Source organism: Budorcas taxicolor, chromosome 23 (assembly GCF_023091745.1).
Source record: "Budorcas taxicolor isolate Tak-1 chromosome 23, Takin1.1, whole genome shotgun sequence".
Lineage (NCBI taxonomy): Eukaryota > Metazoa > Chordata > Mammalia > Artiodactyla > Bovidae > Budorcas > Budorcas taxicolor.
The window spans coordinates 20,440,429-20,464,084 of NC_068932.1; the positions used below are offsets into that span (position 1 = coordinate 20,440,429).

The following is a 23,656-nucleotide window of genomic DNA, read 5'->3' on the forward strand; positions in this document are numbered from 1 at the left end:
ACCCAGTTCTTGCCTGGGGACTCAGGAAAGGCTACCAAAAGGGCTGGCTTTGAGCTGAGACTCAAAGATGGGCATCTCCTGCATCTTCGTGATACGAGTGACCTGGTGTCTGTGGAGCTGTCTGTAGAAAGCAGAGGCAGTGGGCTTGGGCTATTGCACCAGAGGCTCATCTCAATACCATGACCCCTATTTGAGCCTCATTACTCATCTGCAAGTGTTCATCTTTCTTTGAGTGGAATCCCTGTGTCAGGAGTCAGTGTGGTCCATAAATAGACAACAATACAAGGAGTGCCAAGTCCTCCACACCAGAGAGGGCCTGGGCCAAAGACAAAGGTCCTTGACCTGTAATGTTTCTAACATGCTGAAATAATCTGGGCAGTTCTTGTTAGATCAGTGGTTTGCTGATTAGTGAGAGGGCAGTTAGTTTTGCGTGCCTCAGTTGTATTGATAGCCCTTTATCTCAAGTGACATCACTAAGCCTGACTCTTGGCTGCCCAGAAAGCTGGAGGGAAATGTGTGCAGGGCAAACCTCACTGTCACTACAGGAAAATAACTGAATATATTCATGATGACAGGAGTCTCGTTTTACACACACAGTCATATTTTAGGATGAGATGCTGGGAAGTAAAGAGAAAGTAAAAGAAAAAGGTTAAGTGGTCAGGGCCACATTTGGAAGCAAAGCCCCACAGTGACTCTGTTTTGCCTTTTCAAGAGTAAGCTAAAGAAGGTGGTCACAGGATCGTCAGCACAACTTGCTGTTATTTTTACAGACTCGAATCTTGGTGACACACAGCATTCACTTTCTTCCCCAAGTGGATGAGATTGTGGTTGTGGGGAATGGCACCATCCTGGAGAAGGGATCCTACAGCACTCTGCTGGCCAATAAAGGATTATTTGCTAAGAATCTGAAGACATTTGTGAAACAGACGGGTCCTGAAGATGAGGCCACAGGTATGTGAAGAGGACTGGGACAGGATAGAACTTGGGTATGGAAGGGACGGGAGTAGAAAACTACCACTATTTGCCTGCTGACCTGCTCAGCACCCAGTGGACTAGATGCGGAAGTGAGTTAGCCAGAGATCCAATATCTGTTTTTCCTGTGTTTTGTGTCTCTGTAAAGAAACACAGACATAGACATTTTTTATGTGAGCCAAACTAGGGGCCCATCCAGCTCATCTGGCCTCTGACATGCAGTCATAGGTTACTCTTTAGAAGATGGGGCTGCCCTGATAGTTCGGTTGGTAAAGAATCTGCCTGCAATGCAGGAGACCGCAGTTTGATTCCTGGGTCAGGAAGATCCCTTGGAGAAGGGATAGGCTACCCACTCCAGTATTCTTGGGCTTCCCATGTGGCTCAGCTGGCAAAGAATCCTTCTTCACTGCGGGAGACCTGGGTTCAATCCTTGGGTTGGGAAGATCCCCTGGACAAGGGAAAGGCTACCCACTTCAGTATTCTGGCCTGGAGAATTCCATGGACTGTATAGTCCATGGGGCTGCAAAGAGTCGGACATGGCTGAGCGACTTTCAGTTCAGTTACAAGATGACTGGAGGTATGGGGTGATTAGCTCTTGTGGGAGAGAAGAGACACCAGGGGCAGGAGTTGACCCCCTTTTAGGGAATGTCCTGCTTCACATATTCCACCCTACCTATTCAAACTCATTAAAAGCACTTCCTGGACAGCTTCATAATACCTGGTATTAATAGTGTACTGCTAAATCATTGCTAAGCCCTAACAAAGGAATCTTGACTAACATACCAAACACCGCTGGGTGTTTCAAAGCAGAACAGAATTGTGGCAGTTGCATAGTGTCACAATATACCACAGGAACGGCCCCAACCTAATACAGGACCACTGGGGTCACTGATTAGTTCCAGGCAGTAATGGAGCCCTGGTCTCTGAGGTCCCTCCCAAGAACCTGCCAGGAGTCATCCCAGGCATGGTTCTGGGTATCTGCTTCAGGTGGCAATTACCAACAGGAGGTCAGGGCTGAGAAAGCAAGATCTGCAGGGGCATTCTGAGAGTCAATCAGAAGAGGTAGAAACTTCAGAGCCTAGAAGTGGGAGCACATTCAAGCCTTGAGGTCAGAAATATGTGATAGTTTTAAACCACAAGAGTCAGAAAGAAAAGCCTAAACCAGGAAGTCTATAAACACTGGCAAGACAGTGTTTATAGAAACGAAGACTGACCTTGGGTGTCTTCGATGACCTTAGGATGGTGTGGGCTACAGGGACTGGGAGCCAGTACAGGAAAGTTGAGCAGGGATGCCAGCAGGAAGGAGGGGGTCAGAGCTTTCCCTCAGCCTTTATGTGCTCCGGGGATTGGCCTGGAGAAAACAAAAAGCGCCTGCCTGGGAACTGGTCTCCAGCAGAGGGAAGGGTCTGATGCTGGATCCCCTGAGTTATTGCTCAGTCAACCACATCACCTCAACCTGTACAGGTTTCTCATTCTAATTCTCAACTTTTTTCTTCTGATTTGCCTGGATGTGAGTTCTGTTTATCTAAACCCCCAGGGGTAGACGGCCCCTTTGAAAAATCCTGTCTTTTGTGTACAGAGAGAGTTTGCAAACCCTTCGTTTGGGTCACACTGACAGGCCATTTCTGAGAAGTTGTGTAAGCCGCAGTGCCTGGCATGCTGTTGTGTGGTTTCCAGGGCTCAAGGTACAGACCCCAGACGGTAGAAGAAAGGAAAGGGCAAGAGGGCAAGGTAACCTGTGTCAGTGTGGGCTCAGTGTTTCCTAATTAGCCATTGTAACAAAACACTACAAACTTGGTGTCTTACACAACAGAAATGTATTGTCACTCACCGTTGCAGAGGTGAGAAGTCCAAAATCAAGGTGTCAACAAGATGTGTTCCTTCTGAAGGTAACAGGGAAGGATCTATTCCAGGTTTTTCTCCGAGTGATTTGCTGGCAGTCTTTGGCATTCTTGGCTATAGATACACAACATCAACCTCTGCCTTCGTCTTCACATGGTTTTCTCTCTTATGCGCATTTGTGTCCACGTTTCCCCTTTTCACAAGGACATCAGACGTATTGGATCAGGGGCCCATCCCAGTGGGTCTAATAGAGATGGTCTCTATTTGGTGAGAACTTCCCTTTAGAGACCCAGATCCAATCCCTGGGTGGGGATGATCCCCTGGAGAAGGAAATGGCAACCCACTCCAGTATTCTTGCCTGGAGAATTCCATGGACAGAGAAGCCTGGTGGGCTACAATCCATGGGGTCACAAAGAGTCGGACATGACTGACTGTCTAACACTTTCTTTTCACTTCCTTTAGATCTTGAGACATGGTTTCCTGTTGTTTTCTGAGCATACTTATCATAGCTGATTTAAAATCTTTGTCAGTAAGTCCAACACCTGTGCTTCCTTGAGTACATTTTCTGTTGACCGCTTTTTTTTTCTCTCTCCTGTGTACAACCCCATACTTTCCTGCTTCCTTGTATGTCTCATTTTTTGCTGGAAACTGATCATTTTAATTAGTCTAACAATTCTGGAAATACAAGCTCTCTCCTCTCCTTCCTCCACCAGGGTTTGTTGTGGTTCCTCTTCCTAACGCTTAGTTTCCCGAACTAATTCTGCTAAGTCTACATTCTTTATTTCATGTGGTCACTGATGTTCCTGCTTGGTTGGCTTAGTGGTCGGATGATGACCAAGAGGTTAGAGGTTTCATTAAGTGCCTGCAACCAATAAGTCACTCAGCCTTTGCTGAGAGACTCTGTGGGAATGAGGGGTGGGGGGCATGTCTTTTTTAACAAGCCAGCAGGCAATTTACAGTTCCATCTCAGTCTTTGTTGCCTGCTTGCCCAGAGTCTGAAGTTAAGCCAGAGGTAAGGGAGTAAGACATTCTCAAGTCTTTCCTGGGTAGGTGTGCAACCCTACACATATGTTTGACATACTTGATTGCTAGGAATATACTGAAGATATCGAAACTCCCTATGAATATCTTATTCCCCAGATTTTTTTTTAAGTTCTTGGTTGGTTTCTTATTTGCCCCAGCTGTTATCACTGACACAGGCAGCTGAGATGTTAAACAACTGCTGATTATTAGAGCCAATGCCAAGTCAGGCTCAGTAAAGACAAGCCCTGTGAATGGGGTTTTCCAGAGGACTGCCAGGCTGTCAAATAATGACAATTGTCCAGCAATGAGGTTTGGGGCATGTTCTGAACCCACACTGTTCCCTCCAGTAGCTGCTAGGTTACAATAATTGTAATTGGTTTGCTGTTGGTTTTCTAGACTACAGCAGATCTAAGGAGAGGGACAGGGAAATAGGGTAAATTAAACTATTACAAAGCTTACTGTTCTTTCTGAGATTTAGCCTTTTTTCCTAAATAAATGCTCCTTGGATTTTTGCAAGCCTTTGGTTAACTTCAAAGTTATGGAAAATTTGGTTTTGATCATTTCTGACCATTATGCTCATTGCTTTTACAGAAGTCTCAATTTCTGGAGGTCATTACGATTTTCACAGCCCAAGCTGTTTTACCTTTTCAGGGTATGCTTTTTTAAAATGCTTTAAATTAGTTGAATTTCAAGCAGAACATTTTAAATTTACACTCACCTTTTTAGTCAGTTCTGAGGATTATGACTCTACTGTTTGTCTCCTATAATACTTAAAAGTTCTTTCCTGCTCCAAAGGAACTTAGAAGTTTCTGGAAATATTCTCCGTTTTGCCTTTTCTCTTCCAGTGAAATATTAACTCATCTTTCCTGTATTCTGGTATTTCTCAAAGAGATGCCCTAATAAATAGTATTTCTGGAGTAAAAATTCCAACCTGTATGTACATCTGAGATCTCTTGTCAGCAAAATCAGACAAGACTTCTCTCCTTGTTCATGGGGCTATGACAGCTCCATGCAGCTCTCTCCTTAACCTTTGATGTGTCTCCTAGTCAATGACGACAGTGAAGACGATGACTGTGGGCTGGTGCCCAGTGTGGAGGAAATCTCAGAGGATGTGGCCTCCTTGTCCATGAAAAGAGAGAATGATCTTCATCGAACACTGAGCCACAGGTTGGTCATCTGTTCAGCTGGCAGCCCGCATTACTTCCGTAGTTCCCCTTGATCATTCTCTTTTCCTCTTTTTTTTCCTGAGTGTCCACGTGGATGCTCCCAGCCCTCCTTTTGCTTCTGAGCATGGGGAGTAGGGTTGGGGTGGTGTGTTTCCCCTATGATCATCGGCTCTGAAATGCACCGTGATGCACACAGAACGACCGTGACACCTGCTTCCGAGAAGACACTTGGAAGGAAAACTTCCCCTCTCAATCTTTCAGATCTAGGTCCAGTAGCAGGCGTCTGAAGTCCCTAAAGGACTCCTTGAAAATTCGGAATGCGAATATCCTGAAGGAAGAGGAAGAACCAGTGAGAGGACAAAAACTCATCAAGAAGGAATTTGTACAAACTGGAAAGGTGAATGTCACAGTGAAAAGTACCATTCATTAGAGGTGACAGTAGGCTTGGGATTCGAATATTTTTAAGTTTGATGATTTGAATACATATCTGTAGAGGAATATGTCTTATGTGCACTGCCAGTCTTTAAATTTATCATTGAAATGTTAGCAGAGGCTCTAGGCTCTTTATCAAATCGTACTTCCATGAAGAATGACACACATCCTGTGAATATCGTCATACCACACTTCACGTGTGAAAGCAACAAAAATGAGATGCGATTCTGGGAGCTGGAGAATACCAACCTATCAGACTCATAGCACACTGTTCAAGTTAATAAAACTTAAGACCAAGCTCCTAAATTTAAGGTCTTAAACATTAATAAAACACGGTCTGTGGTATAGCCTTATCTGTCCCACTCTGTTTTTATATCTGTTGCTCTTAATTTCATCTAGAAGTTCATTAATAATCTGATGGTTATTTATCCCGCATTATATTTCAGCATTGATTATTATCTTGCCCGTATAGAAATGTGACCCCTTACCGAATTTTGCTACCTGCTATCCACTTTTCCGAAGCACTGCGTTCCCCGATGATTGATATTCCTCACCGAAAGTCAATAGTGTGTGTCAGTTGCTCAGTTGTGCCCTACTGTTTGCGACCCCATTGACTGTAGCCTGCCGGGCTCCTCCCTCCATGAGATTATCCAGGCAAGAATCCTGGAGTGGGTTGCCATTCTGTTCTTCAAGGGATCTTCCCAACCCAGGGATTGAACCTGGGTCTCCTGCATTGCAGGCAGATTCTTTACCATCTGAGCCGTCAGGGAAACCCAAAATGCCAGTAGGACTTCTGCTAACACTGAGGTGGGGGCTTTGCAGGTGAAGTTCTCCATCTACCTGAAATACCTACAAGCAATAGGATGGTGCTCGATAGTCTTCATCCTCTTGGGGTTTGTGATCTATTATGTGGCTTTTATTGGATCAAACCTCTGGCTCAGTGCTTGGACCAGCGACTCTAAAAAATACAACGGCACCAACTATCCATCCTCTCAGAGGGACCTGAGAGTTGGCGTCTATGGAGCTCTGGGAATAGCACAAGGTATGTGTGATGGCTACAGCAGCTGTCCCTGCGACAGTCTGTCAGGTCCCCTTCCTTTGCCTCCACTCGGGAAAGCATTTGCCGCTGTGTCCCTGGCGCGAGTCTCCAGGGGTCCCTGTGCACGGTGCTGACTACACTGCTTCCATTTCTAGGTTTCTTTGTGTTCATAGCGAACATCTGGAGTGTCTATGGTTGTAACCATGCATCAAACATCCTTCACAAGCAACTGCTGAACAATATCCTTCGAGCACCCATGAGTTTTTTTGACACAACACCCATAGGTCGGATAGTGAACAGGTTTGCTGGTGTAAGTACCTCAAGGGCTGTAAGACGAGTTTATGGCTGAGGTTTTTCTGTTTCCAACAGGGAAAGAATTCTCATTGTCCCCCTAGACAACACTGGGCCGTTCCAGTTCTTTAGTCCCACTCAGCATGCAGATGTTTCTGGAATATCTTGTGTGTGGTACTAAGGGTCCTGAAGATACAGGGATGAACCACTGTGGCCCTTTAAGTAGGTCACCAATTAGTGAGGGAGACGGCCAAGGAAATAAAGGATGATGATAGAATATGGGAAAACCAGGAGCAACAGTGCACACAGTGGCTTTCTGGGAGTATGAAAGAGAGACAGGAAAAAGGTGCCAGCTGCGTCTGCATGACCGAGGGTGGGAAATGTCAGGAAGGGTGAAATTCAAGCAGTAGAAGTTAGCCAGAGAGATGGTGGGGGGAGGGCTGGGCCGGTGGCACTGGAAGCAGGATGTGAAGGGTTTCTCTGCAGAGGGAAAACCACAAGTGAAAGCAGAGTCCTGGTTGTGACAGTGAGTAGAAGTGACAGTGGGGCAACCCTTTGCGTGGTTGCTGCTTCCAGTCCTGAAACTCCCATTTTTGATGCTTTACAAATAAGTAAATGAGGTCTGGATTTTAGAATCTTGTGATTTGAATGGAGTTCTGGAACACTGTCTCCATCGGCTGTGGATTCTTGAACCCTTAGCATTTGTTCATTCAACATTTATTGGGTACCTTCTATGAGCCAAGGACTGTACTGAGGATTGAGATGCTCAATAAATGCAAAGGTCATAGATGGCTCTCTACCAAGGACCGGACTGAACTCATTGATTCTTAATGAATATGAGATGGAAATTTCAGGAACAGAGGAAACCAGACAATTCAGAGTAATATTCAACTATCACCAAGAGAATTTTCAAACTTATTTTTGTAGAAGAGGGTGCACATTTTTAAATGTCTTAGCAATTCTGAGCCCTACATAAGGGTAGGGCTACACATAGTTTGGTCTTGTAGCAGACACAGAAAGTCTAGCTCCTAGCCTACAGCCAGGTTTTGGGGACATGGCGACTGCTTCAAAAGAGGGCTGGCCCCCACTTGTCACTTTCCTCTGCAATAAAAATGGTGGGCATGATGTCATTGGAGACAATTTACATCAGCTTTCTGCTCTTTATTAGAGCCTTAAAAAGGACATAATTTTGGATGGGGAGATTTCTCACAGGAATTTTGCAAAGATTGCCCACGCTTTTCCAATGTTGTGATATATATATGTATATGCATGCTCATGCGCTTCAGTCGTGCCTGACTCTTTATGGCCTGTGGACTGTAGCCCATCATGCTTCTCTGTCCATGGGGATTCTCCAGGCAAGAATACTAGAGTGGGTTTCCATGCCCTCCTCATAACTGTGTCCAGGGTTGAGAGAAAAAAAGACGTTCTCACTATCAGTTCTGTGCAGATTACTTTTGACCATTAACTGGCATAGATTCTCCATCCTTCCTCCCCTACCTCCGTCTCTTCTTAAAGGCTCAGCCATTGGCTCCAGGGCACCTGGGATCTAACTCTGCTTTATGATCTGAGTCACCTTCACCACAAAGCTCAGCATACAATTAATGATAGTTTCCTTCTTCATGCAAAAACAGTTAGCAAAATATGACTGTTGCCTAAGTAACTCAATACAAGTTCTCTGTGTTTTCTTTTTCAGAAGATTAATTATGTACATACACATATAATTACTTATATATGTGTGTGTATATATAAAATACATATTATATATGTTAAACATATATATCTACATTTTATAAATATAAAACAGATATTATATATAATAATACACATCATTGTTTATTTGGAACATGGGAAAAAGGAAACTATCATTAATTGTATAGTGAGTTTTGTGAGGGAGGTGGCTCAGACCATAAAGGAGAATTAGATTCTGGGTCCTCTGGAGCAGGCGGCTGAGCCCTTAAGAGGAGATGAAAGTAGGGCAGGAAGGAAGGATCGAGAATTTATACCAGTTAAGGATCAAAAGTAATCTTCACAGAACTAATAGTGGGTGAGGGTTTCTTTTTTTTTTCTCTCAACCCTGGACAGTTATTTGCATTCTGGTGTGATGAAGCAAATTCCCTGCCGCAACTGAGAAGGTGTAAAATGTCCCAGGAATTCATGAGCACACCATCTCTCCTCCTGTGTCCCTAGGATATCTCCACAGTGGATGACACCCTCCCCATGTCTTTACGCAGCTGGGTCTTGTGCTTCCTGGGCATCGTCAGCACCCTGGTCATGATCTGCCTAGCCACTCCCATCTTCGTCATCGTCATCATTCCTCTTGGCATCATTTACGTGTCTGTTCAGGTAGGTTTGGAAATGGCTAGGTTCCCCTTCTTCTCTACGCATAAAAGCTTAAGTTCTTCTCTTGTGTTTATGGCTAGTCACTCCCCACCCCTCTAGCATCTTTGTCATTGAGTCAGATATTAACATACCATCTTCACAGTGGTGAGGTTGGTGGTGGCTTCTAGAAGAGCTGTGCTAAGGCTGCTTCCTTGGTTGGCTTAGGTTGGTCTACTTGGAGATGTCCCTCAGCAGGAGCCCAGTCTCTTCACTTCAAGGCAGTTCTCCTTTCACTGGGGTGTCTGCGGTGGGGCGGTGAGTGGGGCGGGGTGGGGGTTCAGGCTCAATTCCAGTGTGGTCTTGAGGGCACAAGCAGTTTGATAGCCAAGCCTCACGGAAAACTAGAGCGAGTAGAAAGGGCTCCGTGCCTGTAATAAGGGGAGGGAATGAGGGGAAGGAAGCTGTAGAGAGAATTCTTGTCCCAGCAGCTACGTTTGGGATAAATTGATCACCTTGAGAAACCAATCCTGAAGCCCTTCAGTGAAGGTCAGCCTTGTGGCTGTGGCAAGTTTACACTGCTGGGCTTTGTGTTGAGTTCCTCAGGTACATTGTTATCTCTGTTAGTAACAAACCAACAAATAAGAGGCAGGATATTTAAGGAAACATCCACGTATAACATTTTGAATTCTGACTCACCCATGCCTAGCTCTTCCCTAATTTCAACAAATCCTCTGGGTTTCCCTGGTGGCTCAGTCAGTAAAGAATTCACCTACAATGCAGGAGACCCAGGTTCAATCCCTGGGTTGGATCCCCTGGAGAAAGGAATGGCTATCTTGCCTGGAAAATTCCGTGGACAGAGGAGCCTGGCAGGCTACAGTCCATGGGGTCACAGAGAGTCAGACATGACTGAAGCGACTTAGCACGCATGCATCAGCATACCTTTCTTGAGCCACTTATTGCCCATCTCTCCTTTCCAAACCCCTTGTTCCCCAGCTGCATTTATCCCTTTAGAGACCATTTTTCTCACTACAGTCATTTAGAAATATGTGCAAAAAAAAAAAAAATATGTGCAGATTCTTGGGAGCATATGGATTAGGCTGACAGAACTCCTTGGAATATTCCAGCCTCTAGGGCTGTGGCATAGTGTCTTGCTTTCGTGCTCCCCTGTTCCCCACCAACCCCAGGTCCTCGCATCGTCCTCTTCCTCTGAGCCTCTCTCATCTCTCCCTTAGTGAGAGACCAGATCAGAGCTGCCTCTTGTTCAGATGCAGGCTCTGGCCTCAAAGTAATGACTGTTGGTCACAGCCACGAGGGAAGAGCTAACAGCATACGTGACGTGGTCGTGTGACAGTCTTCTCTTTTCTGGGTCCAGGTATTTTATGTGGCTACTTCCCGCCAGTTGAGGCGACTGGACTCTGTCACCAGGTCCCCGATCTACTCTCACTTCAGCGAGACTGTGTCAGGCTTGTCTGTGATCCGCGCCTTTGAGCACCAGCAGCGATTTCTAAAGCAAAGTGAGGCAGCAATTGACAACAACCAGAAATGTGTCTTTTCTTGGATTACCTCCAACAGGTGAGGCTGCCCCCAGATATTCACCCGGATATGTGTGCTTTGGAGTTCTGCGCATTTGACATTAGCTGTGGGAGGGTAGGCGTGGCCCGAAATGTGAAATTCACTCTGGCCAAACACGCCTATCATGTGAGAAGAGAGGAGAAAGCCTGAGCTTCGGAGTCAGACTGGTCCCTGTATCTGCTCTGCTCCTTCCCAAGCTGGGGGAATTGTCTTGACCCCTCAGGAAAATCTCTTTTTTTGTTGTTTTTACAATGGCTGGAACACAACCTGTCTCATGGGCTTATGGAGGAAGTCACATGACGCTGCTCAGCGTTTTGTAACACAGATTCTGTCCAAGTGCTGGGGGAACCAGACACTCTGTTTGCTTCCCTGAGAGTGGATGTGTGGTTGTCCATAGGCAGGACAGTTTCTGTAGGTGGGAAAGAAGCAGAAGTTGGAGGGAGGAGAGCTGGAAAATTTTAGGTAAAATCAGTAATGACAGAAATGAAAAACTCAGATCCTGTGAGGTGAATCCAAAAAGGCTGAGCAGTCTTGGTTCCTCCAGCTTCATTAGACCTTGGCGTGTCCTTGGAGGAGGAAGATCTTTTTCAGGAAATGAAAGCTCTTGAGTGGTTTCTACACTGTCTTGCACTGTGAAGGCAGGGTTAATGCTGCTTAGTATTATTTGGAACATGAAACAGTCAGAAATTTGATTGTGAAGATATTTTATATCTTAGATACTTTCCAAGAAGGAAAGAGTCATTTTTCTGTTGGATGTCCCTTGTAAAATATGTATCATATTTATTTGTAGATATGCTAGAATTATTTGTATTAATTTAGGTAAGCACATTTTACTGGGAAAGTCAGTTTTTATAAATTACATCAATCTATACACTATTTCAGAGAAGGCAGTGGCAACCCACTCCAGTACTCTTGCCTGGAAAATCCTATGGATGGAGGAGCCTGGTGGGCTGCAGTCCGTGGGGTCGCTAAGAGCCGGACACGACTGAGCGACTTCACTTTCACTTTCATGCATTGGAGAAGGAAATGGCAACCCACTCCAGTGTTCTTGCCTGGAGAATCCCAGGGATGGGAGAGCCTAGTGGGCTGCTGTCTATGGGGTCGCACAGAGTCGGACACGACTGAAGCGACTTAGCAGCAGTAGCAGCAGCATATACTATTCAGTTCTCTACCAAGCCCGACATATCTCTCTGTTATCAGCTCATACCTAACTTCTCTCCACCTCCTATTTTTTCTCCATCTTTTTAAAATCATGAAATCAGACAGGGTACATTGAACTTTCCTGTGGTGACTTCTTTCTAACCTTACATATGAAATTCTTTATCCCATTGTTTACCGTGCCTAATCAAAAGAACTCATTTGGAACATTTTTTAAAATGCAGATTCCTAAAAGTCATTTCCTGAGTCTCCTGGGGAAGAGTCCATGAATTTTTTGCACAAATTTGTATATTTTTAACAATTGCCACCCAATGATTGCTATGATTTGGCAAGTTTGGGAGGATTCCCTTAGTTTAGCAAACTCTTCCAGTATCTTTAAAAATGCAATTTATTTTCCAAAATCCAAAATTTAAAAGACTTCAAGAAAACATGGCACAGTTAAACTGAAGCACCTCCTAAGAAGACAGTCCTACCAACTCAAGCCCTGTCAGAATGCTCTGGGAACCCCGTGCTTGCTGGGTAAGGTTAGGAAGGTCACACCTCTCAGTGACACCTCTTTCTCTGGTTCTGTTGCCCTCCAGGTGGCTTGCAGTTCGTCTGGAGCTGATCGGGAACCTGATCGTCTTCTTTGCATCCTTGATGATGGTTATTTATAGAAGTAACCTAAATGGGGACACTGTGGGCTTTGTTCTGTCCAATGCACTTAATGTGAGTCTGGTTGGGAGTTTGGTTGAATTAATGCATTATTCTTAAATGCATGGTATAAGTCCATGCTCTGGATTCCTTTTTAGATCCAGATAGACCAGGAGAGACTGAGGTTCAAACCCTGTCTCCATCTCTTACTAATTGTGTAATCCATGAACATGCCCCTTAACCTTTCTAAGTAGATGCCAATGTCATCTGGGAAGCTGGATATATATTTTGTTGCCCTGGGGAGTTAGGAAAGCAATCTCAAGTGATTCAATCTAATAGTTTCCCATCTCTTTGCCTCTTTACTTGATTATAGTCAAAAGAAAAAAATTACTATTTCTTTTATAATATAGCAGTAACCAGAAAGTCTTTTGAACAATAACTTCTACGTTTATTTTGTTAAATCACGGAATAATTGGAGTTCACTTTAATGAAGAATATAGAGTCTAATAGAACTATATAATGCATCCCCCACTTGACTAAGGGGTAAATATCAGACATTATTTCTTACCACCTAAGACAGAGACTGGTACCACAGTAAAAGTTTAATGAGTAATACTCATTTAATGAGTCATTTGGCCATCTTTTGCGGAAACTTTCTGAACTAATATTTGGGGGGTCTGCATAGCCACCAGCAGGCTCTACATGGTGCTGTTTTCAGTTGGAGTCCATAAGACCCAAAGGTGATCATGGTGGAAAAGGACTTGTCATTCACCAGAATCGCTGGTTCCTTGTGCCACTGCCCTTTCATCCCCTCAATTCTAGGCTTATTAACCTAAAACAGACAGGGCAAGGAGTTGGAGAACTTCAGACTGAACCAAAAGAACATCATTCAGATATCAGCAGTTCATGTGGTCCAGCCGACGCCAAGCGGTTGCCCTTAGTCCCCAGCCTCCTGAGCTTTGCCTGTCTCTACCTACCATGTGCTCAACAAAGATTCCTGAGAGTATGTGCCAGGCCTATGTTTTTGCCTGTAAGAAGACTGCATCTGAGAAGCCTGCCTCTGAGAGACCCACAGATGCCCAGGACTCTGGCCCACGTCATGACAGCCATCTTCCTGTTGGTTAGATTTATCTCTGTAAAGGCAGGAAGGCATTTGAGTTTACTGGGGTAACAGAGGACAGGGGTCCACGTGGATGTCCCACCTTGAGGGTTGGCTTCTCAATCAAGCTGTTGTTAACTGAGAGCAGAGAAAGGCGCAGCTTTTTAGAAGGCCTGTTCCTACCCCACGTCTTTCCTTATGCTTTCCCCATTGGAATGCTACCCCTAAACTCTAATGACTTACAGGTGGGAGAGCCAAGTTCGAGTGCCACTCTACTAACAGCCTGCCTATCCAGCCTCAGTTCTGGCGCCAGGCCGTTCCAAGCCCCTGGTGTCTTTCCTGCGAGCACCGCAGAGTAGAGCACTCAGTTGTCCTCCCCCCATTTGATGCACTGGCCTCATTCCCTCCTCCACGGAGGTGTGGATTCTCTTCTCCTCCTTGCTGTCTTGCAGAGCCCGGCTTAGTGCCAGGTACCGAGGAGGCACTAGATTGACCTTGCGGTTTGACTTGTTGGGTTGGCTTGAGCCTCAGATGATCATCATCTGGTTTCTCTGTAGATCACACAAACCCTGAACTGGCTAGTGAGGATGACGTCAGAAATAGAGACCAACATTGTGGCTGTTGAGCGAATAACTGAGTACATAAACGTGGAAAACGAGGTAAGGAGGAGTCAGAGGAACCCAGGGACAAGGCCAAAAAAAAAAAAAAAAAAAGCTGATGCTTTGAGAATGCAGCTTCACTTTATCTAGAGATTTCACACAGGGTCATAAAGGTTCTCTGGAAGTTTCCCTCACTCTGACAGAAAGGACCTAATTTTTTTAAACCTAGAATAGGTAATGGTTTGGGAGAAGTCAGGTCTTGGGATTGCATCAAGTTAAATGGTGGCTTCATTTTCAGAGCAACCTCGTAGCATAGGGTTTCTTTAATTGAATAAGGTAAAAACCTTCTCAGCCATCCTGGTGGCTCAGATGGTAAAGAATCTGCCTGCAATGTGGGAAACCTGGGTTAGATCCATGGGTCGGGAAGGTCCCCTGAAGAAGGAAATGGCTGGAAGAACCAGTCCAGTTCAGTCTGTTCAAAGCAGATGCTCATAAGTGGCTGGGACACTGCTGCTTGCTCTGTTCTGTGACATGAATCCTAGGGGGATTGTTGAGTGAGCTGTCACCACGTAAAGCACTTTTCTTCCTGTCTCCTGGCCAGGCACCATGGGTGACTGATAAGAGGCCTCCAGAAGGTTGGCCCAGCAAAGGGGAGATCCAGTTTAGCAATTACGAAGTACGGTATCGACCTGAGCTGGATCTGGTACTGAGAGGGATCACCTGTGACATTAAGAGCGCGGAGAAGGTAGGTGGAGCTGAAGGAAGGCCTGGGTGAGTCCCAGTGGACATAGAAAACCATTTCTTCATTCAGTTGAAGAAAGAAGGTGGGAACACTTCCGATACCCTGAGGTGTAGGGACACAGTGCCACCACTAGAGGGCAGGATATCCACACAGGATCAAACAGTCTTACTAAGCTTCTAAGGGCTTTCTTGCTCAGCCCTCCACTGCCTCCCAGCCGGCATCCTCTCCTCCAGTGGCAGATGGGCTCTTTTCCTATTAGCCTCAAAGCTTACAGAGGGGAAGTCAGGAAGCACAGACCTGGGGAGGGAACTGTTGGAACGCCAGTGTGGAGGTTGTCCCTGCAGAGAGAGTGGGCTGGTTCTCCTTCTGGTGAGCAAAGTCCTAGTATGGTGTTCGTGTTCTCTGAGGACTTGGGGTCTGACAGGGCCCAAAAACTGTCTGGGCAACAGTGCTTAGGTCTGTGATGTGCTTAGGTCCACATTCTCAGACCTGATGGTAGGCCCAGTCCTTCCCTTCTCCTCGCATCTAAACAAGGTTCTTAAAAGTCTATTAATTTCCAGGAATAATTGTAACAACAGATGTGTACATTTCCAGTAGTCAATGTAGCCATCAGCCAGCTACAAGTCAGGGGGTAGTGTGGGAAGGCCATCCTTTTCTGACATCTAGGCACTTTTTTTTTCCCCCACGAAAACCACAGTCAGTCTAACATCTTAAGAGATGCAGTGAGTATGAGTATGGAAACTCACAAGTGAGTTTCCACTTCTGAGTATGAATGCCCCAGGCTAAATTGTCCCCAAGAATTACACGATGAACTAACATGCAAAAAACTGTATTTACAGATCGGCGTGGTGGGCCGGACAGGAGCTGGGAAATCGTCCCTGACAAACTGCCTCTTCAGAATCCTAGAGGCCGCAGGAGGCCAGATCACTATTGATGGGGTAGACATTGCTTCCATTGGGCTCCACGACCTCCGAGAGAAACTGACCATCATCCCCCAGGTAAACTCTAGGACGTACTCACATGCAGCTGGTTCCCCAGGAAACATGTGCATCATCTTCTTGATGTATGTTCATTTAGCAGTGTCATTTCTGTCATCTACCTGGGATACCTAAGCTAGTTCCCTAAAATACACTGCTTCCAGAACTTAACAAAAAGAAGTTTTGCATTTGGGGGGTAATATCCCAGGGACAGGGGAGCCTGGTGGGCTGCCGTTTATGGGGTCGCAGAGTCGGACACGACTGAAGCGACTTAGCTTAGCTCTGCTTGTGTGACTCAGTATCTAAACAGTAGGTGGCAGCATCACAACAGAAATCAAGTGGAGCAGATGCTTGTAGCTCATCGCGGTTCGCAGGACCTTTGCAATCAGCATTAGCAGTTTTGCCACTGAGGCTTGAAACCATTAAGCTTTATTCTCTGCATCTGATGTGGTTACAAGCGAGGGGACGGAATCTGCAGCAATTTTTTGCCAGTAAGTGGAACAGTTAGTGTATCAGCAAGAAAGTCTTCCCAGCAGCTTTGCCCTCTGGACCCTTCCAAACAAGAATGCCCTGGAGGCTCTGCGTGTGTGGGCCTCATCAGAACCTGTCTGCCTCTGCTCGCTGCAGCCAAGTTTGGGGGCGGCTTTGGCTGGTCTGGTGTTTGCTCCCTTTGTTACACGTTTCTGCAGCCTCTTCAAGAGCATAAGAAATTCTTTTTTTGTGACTGCAATACCCTTTCCTGTGCATGCCCTGATTCCCTCCACCTTATTCACACCATGAGTTTTCAATCTGTGTGTGGAGGGGGTGGGATATTCCTTTCATCTTTTTGAGAGATGCTGAGGCAAGCTTGGAGATCTATAAATGAATTTCAGAATGAAAACAAAACCAAGGACTCCACTTCTTTTCAAATAAATATTTTATTTATTTGGCTGTACCAGGTCTTAGCTGCAGTACTCAAGATCTTTGATCTTTGTTGCAGCATGGGGGATCTAGTTCCCTGACCAGGGATCAAACCCAGGCCTTCCTGCATTGGGATCGCAGTCTTAGCCAGTGGACCACCAGGGACATCCCCCAAGGACTCCCCTTAATGCTGTGTTTAGCTCAAAGCTGTCATCGGGAAACTCGTGCAGAACCTTGACCACTAACTAACCAGGTTTCCATCTCAGACCAGTCCTGCCTGCTTTCTTGGCCACGAAGACCTGGTTCTTTTTCTGACACTGGCCCCAGTAACTGCCTGGTCCCTTGACTTGCAGGACCCCATCCTGTTCTCTGGGAGCCTGAGGATGAATCTGGACCCCTTCAACAACTACTCGGATGAGGAGATTTGGAAGGCCTTGGAGCTCTCTCACCTCAAATCTTTCGTGGCTGGCCTGCAAGCTGGGTTGTCCTACGAAGTGACAGAGGGTGGTGACAACCTGAGGTAAGGGTTCATACCCACTGCTCCCACAGGCTGTGGAGGTGGCAAGGGGACCACTCCTTTTGTTGCTCATTCTTGGCGGCACCTGGCAAAGAATTTTCACTCTCCACGTCTAATTCCTAGTGTATAAAAGGAACCTGTTGTGAAGATTAAAACAGAAGTGAATATGCTTGAAAACCTTTGTTAATAAACAAACCCTCATGAGACATCACAAATGTGAGTTTGCAGATCCCGCCCTTGTGCGGGTTCTCAGGTGTACTCAGGCTGAAAACAATCCCCGATGCCTGGTCCAGCCCCAGAGAGTCTGATGTAAGTGGTGTGAGGCACTGCTGGAGGTGTGAGTTCTAAAGGATGCCCAGAAGCCCTGATCTAAGGGGCACCTGGATGATGGAGACGTGGACTCTGCAGGGTCCTTGTTACCATAACCCAGCACCAAGATTCTTTTGGCTTCACAATTCTTTTTTACCATTTCAAAGCTTTTCTACACATGTTGACACTTCACAGTTCCTGTTGGCTAACAAGTTGACCTGGCATTTCCCCTTTGACAACCTGTTTTTTCCCCTCTACAAACTGGTGGTCAGTTCTCAGCCAGAGCCAGCAGCTCAAGGGTGGGTCTTCCTGCAGTCCCTGCGTGGTGAGCAGGGCTTAGCCCATTAGCAGCTGAAGCTCAAAAGAGAAGGGAAGGCTCAGAAGCTCGGTTAATGGACCTTCCGCTCTGGCCTCACTTGGGAGCTTGTTGTAAATGCAGAATTTCAGACTCTGGACCTACTACCTGGAATCTCCTCTGTAGCAAGTCCTGGGTGATCTGTGTGCACACTAGGGCAGGGGAAGCAATGACGAGCAGGTTGAGCTCTTAGTAGGCGGCACGCTAGCATCACTAGGCAAAGTCCCATGCCCAGGCTGTACCCCAGACCAGTGGGACCAGGGCCCCTGGTGATCCCAGTGTGCAGCCCCAGGGAACCCCTATGAGCCCTGGTGGAGAACACCCTATGTTTGTTCTCCTTCAGCCACAGATCTGGAAACTAGCAGAACTGAGGTAGGTCTTCAGGCCTATTAAACATGCTGTTCAAACATTCAGTCAACAAATATATATTGAGCACCTACTGGGAAGACAGAGGAAAATGCCACAGACATACACATGCCCTCCTAGAACTTACGTGCGATGGGAAAGACAGACATTAGACAGGTAAATTCTGCACAATAAATGCTTGAGGTGTGCAGGGCTGTGGGGGCCGAGCTGGCAGGATCTGATAGGGCCCAAGAACAGAATCATACCACCCTTCTTGGACCATGCTGAGACATATGGCATTACAAGTGCCTTAATTTCAGATCTGGGCTAGCGGGTGTTGAAACTTAAAATCCTTTGATCAGAAACTAGAGATCAGCTTGGAGATCAAGCTGTCCACAGCTAAAAGCCAAACCGATTCCTCAGCAGCAGCCTGTTAAGCCCAAGTGAACCAGGCAGGATTTGGGGAAGTTAAGTAAACAGTTTTGCAGTATCTGTGTTCTTACATTACAGAGAAAAACTGGAAGTTCATCTTGGGTGACTTATCTCCTGCAGAAACTTTCTTGCAGGGAATTACAGAACTTTGGTCTAGCCACCCTCTGATTAATATGTTCCCTAATGGCCACGGCGGGAAAGTACAATTAGCAAATTCCCAAATATTTCCTCCACATCATTTCCCAAAGCTTCTTTATGTAAGTAAGAGGTCCAGCCTTCATTACTGGCTTTTAGCAAATTAAGGCTATTTGCATCTCGCAGGCATATTCGAATTCCACATACACTGCATCTCACACCAAGACACCATCGTGTTCATTAGATGTTCATTAGCAATGATCTCCAATCAAGGCAGAAGGCCCCAAACAAATAATTAGACTTGAGGCTAGAATTACACATTAAAATAAGGAATGGATTTACTACACTAAGAAATGCCACTGGGGCATTCTTGTGTGGTATCATCCTATAGTAATCATGTCAGGTCAAATACTGCTGAAGCAAGCTTGGTGACAGCCAGCTTATTTTGAAATTGTTGCTGGTGTACTGAGATATCACTGTAGCTAAACGCAGGGTACCAGTCCTGGGCTAGTGTTTTCCAAACTTGTTAAACATGAAAGTCTCCTGGGGTGTATTCAAAATACATGTTTCTCAAAATCGTGCAATTTGCAGAGATGTGGGTGGACCCAGAGACTGTCGTACAGAATGAAGTCAGCACAAAACCTATCACTTCTATGTGGAAGCTAGAAAAATAAGACAGATGAACTTATTTGCGAAGCAGAAAGAGAGACAGATGTATAGGATGGACGATTGGATGTGGGGGGAGAAGAGGAGGCGGCATGAATTTGGAGATCGGGATTGACATATATATATATGCTGCTGCTGCTCAGTTGCGTCAGTCGTGTCCGACCCTGTGCGACCCCATAGATGGCAGCCCACTAGGCTCCGCCATCCCTGGGATTTTCCAGGCAAGAACGCTGGAGTGCGTTGCCATTTCCTTCTCCAGTGCATGAAAGTGAAAAGTGAAAGTGAAGTCGCTCAGTCGTGTTCGACTCTTCGCGACACCATGGACTGCAGCCCACCAGGCTCCTCGATCCATGGGATTTTCCAGGCAAGAAGTACTGGAGTGGGGTGCCACTGTCTTCTCCGAATATAAAATAGCTAATGAGAACCTACTGTACAGCACAGGTTTGTGAGGACCTAAATGGGAAGAAAATCCAAGGCAGAGGGGATATATGTGTATGTCTAGCTGATTCACAATGCTGTATAGCAGAAACGAATACAACATTGTAAGCAACTATACTCCAACAAAATTTTTAAAAATATATATTCCTAGGCTCCTCCCCATTCTCAGAATGGGGACCAGAAGTATGAATTTTTCAATTAAGTACCTGTGGTGAGTCTTCTAATTAATTAAAGGTTTGGAAGACACTGCCCTTGGCAACAATGAACAGCTAGTTGAGAGGGTAACAGGCAGGAAGGCCAGGGGTCTCCAAACGGAGGATATGGCCTGCAAGTGTCAGACATTTTTCTCTCTCTTAAGCGGCAGGAGGAAACAAACTAGCGGTATTTTTTCCTTCTCTATACAAATTTAAAAGGAGGTTTCTCTCAAAACACTGTGTTGCCATAATGACACCTGGTTTCACCTGAAGTTAACTGTTCTCAAACCTAGAGATAACCAATGCATTTTTCTTATGGAAATATTTGTCTTAAGCTATACTAATGTACTATGCATTTACCTCAAACTCTGTCTTCAAGCTGGTTCCACCTCTTGGCTCTGAACCTACTTGACAAACTCAGATATTGTTCCTCTAATCTACGTAAATGATTTGTATGGTGATCTGCCCTTCTTCAAGATTCAAGTTAATCACTTTATGGCCCAGGATGAACCATTTGGTGCCAAGATTATCCCAAAATGCATCTTATGGGTGAGGGGCCTGGTGCCAGTCTGAGTTTTAAGACATTCCTTTCATTAACAGACTGCTAGTGACATATATAACATCCAGCTGAAGACTAGCAGGGGGGCACTCTTTCTGCCCCCTTCTGATGCCTATGTCAGAAGCTTTCTCTATCTCCTTTATACTTTAATAAAACTTTATTACACAAAAGCTCTGAGCAATCAAGCCTCATCTCTGGCCCCAGATTGAATTCTTCTCCTTCAGGGCCAAGAATCCCGGTGTCGTGATTCAACAACAACCTTTCATAGTGGAAGAGGGTAAGGCATTCTAACAGAATAGAGGTGTGTGTGGGTTTTGAAAGTCTGATCTGGAATGTGAAATGTACCCTCTCAGACCCTCAAACCTGGTTACTCCTTGGTCCTTAGGGGCTAATGCTGGATTTCTTCCATTGCTGCAGCATAGGGCAAAGGCAGCTGCTGTGCCTGGCCAGGGCTCTGCTTCGGAAATCCAAGATTCTGATCATGGACGAGGCCACTGCTGCGGTGGATCTAGAGACAGATCAGCTCATCCAGACAACCATCCAGACTGAGTTCTCCCACTGCACAACCATCACCATTGCCCACCGGCTGCACACCATCATGGACAGTGACAAGTGAGTAAGGAGACAGCCTCAGAGCCTGGCTTAACCCTTGGTCAACAGTGATAGCATCAGTTGTGAGATATCTTAACAGAAGGCTTAACCACCAGCATTTTACTGTGAAGAAATAGAGGCTGAGAGATTTTAAGTAATTTGCCCAAAATTATACACCAGGCCGGCGGGGTTAAGGGAACCATCTTGAAGGTAAAACAGGACACTGTGTGTAACTATAAGCCAAGTATGGGCGGTGGAGGCCCAAGCCAGCAGTGGCGGATGTTGATCCGGAGACCTTTCGGACTATATAGGGTCTCAGCTGCTCCCCGGTAAACAGAAGCTTTCCGTTCCTTCTATCTCCGATGATAATGTCAGTGATATGGAAATTAGAATAGACTCCCTTTTTAAATCAATGTGTTGGTGATGGACAGGGAGGCCTTGCCTGCTGCTGTCCATGGAGTCGCAGAGTTGGGCATGACTGAGCGACTGAACTGAACTGATCCTTAAACAATCTCTATCCTTACAAAAAGAAAAAAGGTGACATGAATAGACACACTGCATCTATTCCTACACTGTTTTGTTCGGTGTTCCACACGGAATCCATCTGTGCTGACGCAGATGGCTGTGGTTCACCCTCGCTCCTTTGTAGCCTGGAATGAATGAACATACTGCTACCGAATTGGCCACCCTAACCTGTGCTCGTGTCCTAGTCCACAGACTCCTCGTCTTGGCCAAGGAGGTTCTTTCTCTGCTCAGATTCCCAGTCAATAACAAAAGTGATGCTAAGGCTGAAACAGCCAGCATAAGCTTTATTCGATACCCAAAGAATGGAGAAGTGGAAATTAGTTGGCAAATCAACTTTCTCAACCCCCCGAAAGACACCAATTACATAGGATAGTTGAGGTAGAAAGGAAAAGAATCGGAAAGAGTGGGAGGAATATTCATGACTTATCTGAGACCAAGGTTGTGGTTTGGAGCCAAACTAATGCAACCCGCCTTTTCAGTCCTTTCTAGTTGTTGTCATAGCAACTGTCCTTCTCAGGTGCTCGTAGGTATATCATTTAGCATATGGTAATTCAAACCAGTCAGCCAGTAAAGGAAATCAACCCTGAATATTCATTGGAAGGACTGATGCTGAAGCTCCAATACTTTGGCCACCTGATGCAAACAGCCAACTCGCTGGGAAAGACTGAGGGCAAAAGAAGTGGGCAGCAGAGGAGGAGATGGTTAGATAGCATTACCAACGCAATGGGCATGAATCTGAGCAAACTCCAGGAGACAGTGAAGAAGGAGGAAGCCTGGCATGCTGCAGTCAGCCCATCGGCTTCCAAAGAGTTCGACATGACTTAGCAACTGAGCAACAACAATACTATATTACAGTGAGCACATAATGAGACCCAAGGTCTACTGGAAATCAAATCTTTCACCACCTTAGGTCTAGTTGGTTCTAACCAGTTCTTGTTTTCCTCTTTGCAGTGTCCTCCTGAAACTTAGATAAGAGCAATTGGTTTCCATTCAAGGGAGGGGCATGGGTATGATTCTGGGGCAACCACTTTGGTAACAATACCATGACTTTAATAAGTCCTGGTTATTCTAAAAAATGCCAAGGTTTGAGACGCTGCTTTCTAAGACTTTCTTTTCTGTTTCAGGGTAATGGTCCTAGACAGTGGGAAGATTGTCGAGTATGACAGCCCTGAAGAACTGCTGAAAAACCCTGGCCCCTTTTATTTTATGGCCCAAGAAGCTGGCATTGAAAACATGAACAGTACATCGTTCTGAGGGCAAGTCTTATGGGTTAGAGGACTATTTAGAGCATTTCTTATTTTTTTGTGAAGCATATCATACATATGAAAGTGTGTGCTAAATGCATGTTTTAAAGAAGGATCGTGAGTGAGCACCTACATCCTTACTAAGATTAAAAAAAAAAAATAGTATTACTAGCAACATCAGAACCCCCCCGATGATTCCACTTTGATCATTCCTCCTTGCTACCCACCCACTCTTCTCCAGAGAAACCACCATCTGAATTTTGTGATAATTATTCCTTTGCTTTTCATTTTGATCTTACCATTTTCCTTAAACATATCTTTTTTTAAAAAAACTTAATGTGAATGGCCTGACTCACACTGCATGTATTCTTGCTTCTTTTGTTCAATATTATATTTGAGATTCATCCATGTCCAAGCACGTAATGAGGCTGCTTCATTCTCACTGCTCTGGAGTACAGCAGTATGTGAAATAGGCCTCAGTTTATCCAAGTTAGGTTGGTCAGCAGTGGGGTGATTTCCAAGGTTTGTTGTTTTTCCTGTTATGAACAGTACTGCTGTGAGCATTCTGGTACACAACTCCTA

At 45.5% G+C, this 23,656-nt stretch overlaps 1 protein-coding gene across 1 annotated transcript in view; it reads left to right on the forward strand.

The window, feature by feature from the left end:
- Window positions 1-23,084, forward strand: part of ABCC2 (ATP binding cassette subfamily C member 2) — a 68,852-nt gene extending 45,768 nt beyond the window's left edge. Inside the window, exons 19-32 of the mRNA XM_052660794.1 lie at window positions 771-951; window positions 4,884-5,004; window positions 5,265-5,400; window positions 6,258-6,477; window positions 6,630-6,784; window positions 8,953-9,108; window positions 10,457-10,656; window positions 12,396-12,522; window positions 14,104-14,205; window positions 14,747-14,890; window positions 15,727-15,885; window positions 17,118-17,284; window positions 21,132-21,326; window positions 22,955-23,084. Of these exons, the coding sequence (XP_052516754.1) occupies window positions 771-951; window positions 4,884-5,004; window positions 5,265-5,400; window positions 6,258-6,477; window positions 6,630-6,784; window positions 8,953-9,108; window positions 10,457-10,656; window positions 12,396-12,522; window positions 14,104-14,205; window positions 14,747-14,890; window positions 15,727-15,885; window positions 17,118-17,284; window positions 21,132-21,326; window positions 22,955-23,084 (2,193 nt within the window). The remainder of the gene's footprint in view (window positions 1-770; window positions 952-4,883; window positions 5,005-5,264; window positions 5,401-6,257; window positions 6,478-6,629; window positions 6,785-8,952; window positions 9,109-10,456; window positions 10,657-12,395; window positions 12,523-14,103; window positions 14,206-14,746; window positions 14,891-15,726; window positions 15,886-17,117; window positions 17,285-21,131; window positions 21,327-22,954) is intronic.
- Window positions 23,085-23,656: the final 572 nt, after the last annotated feature.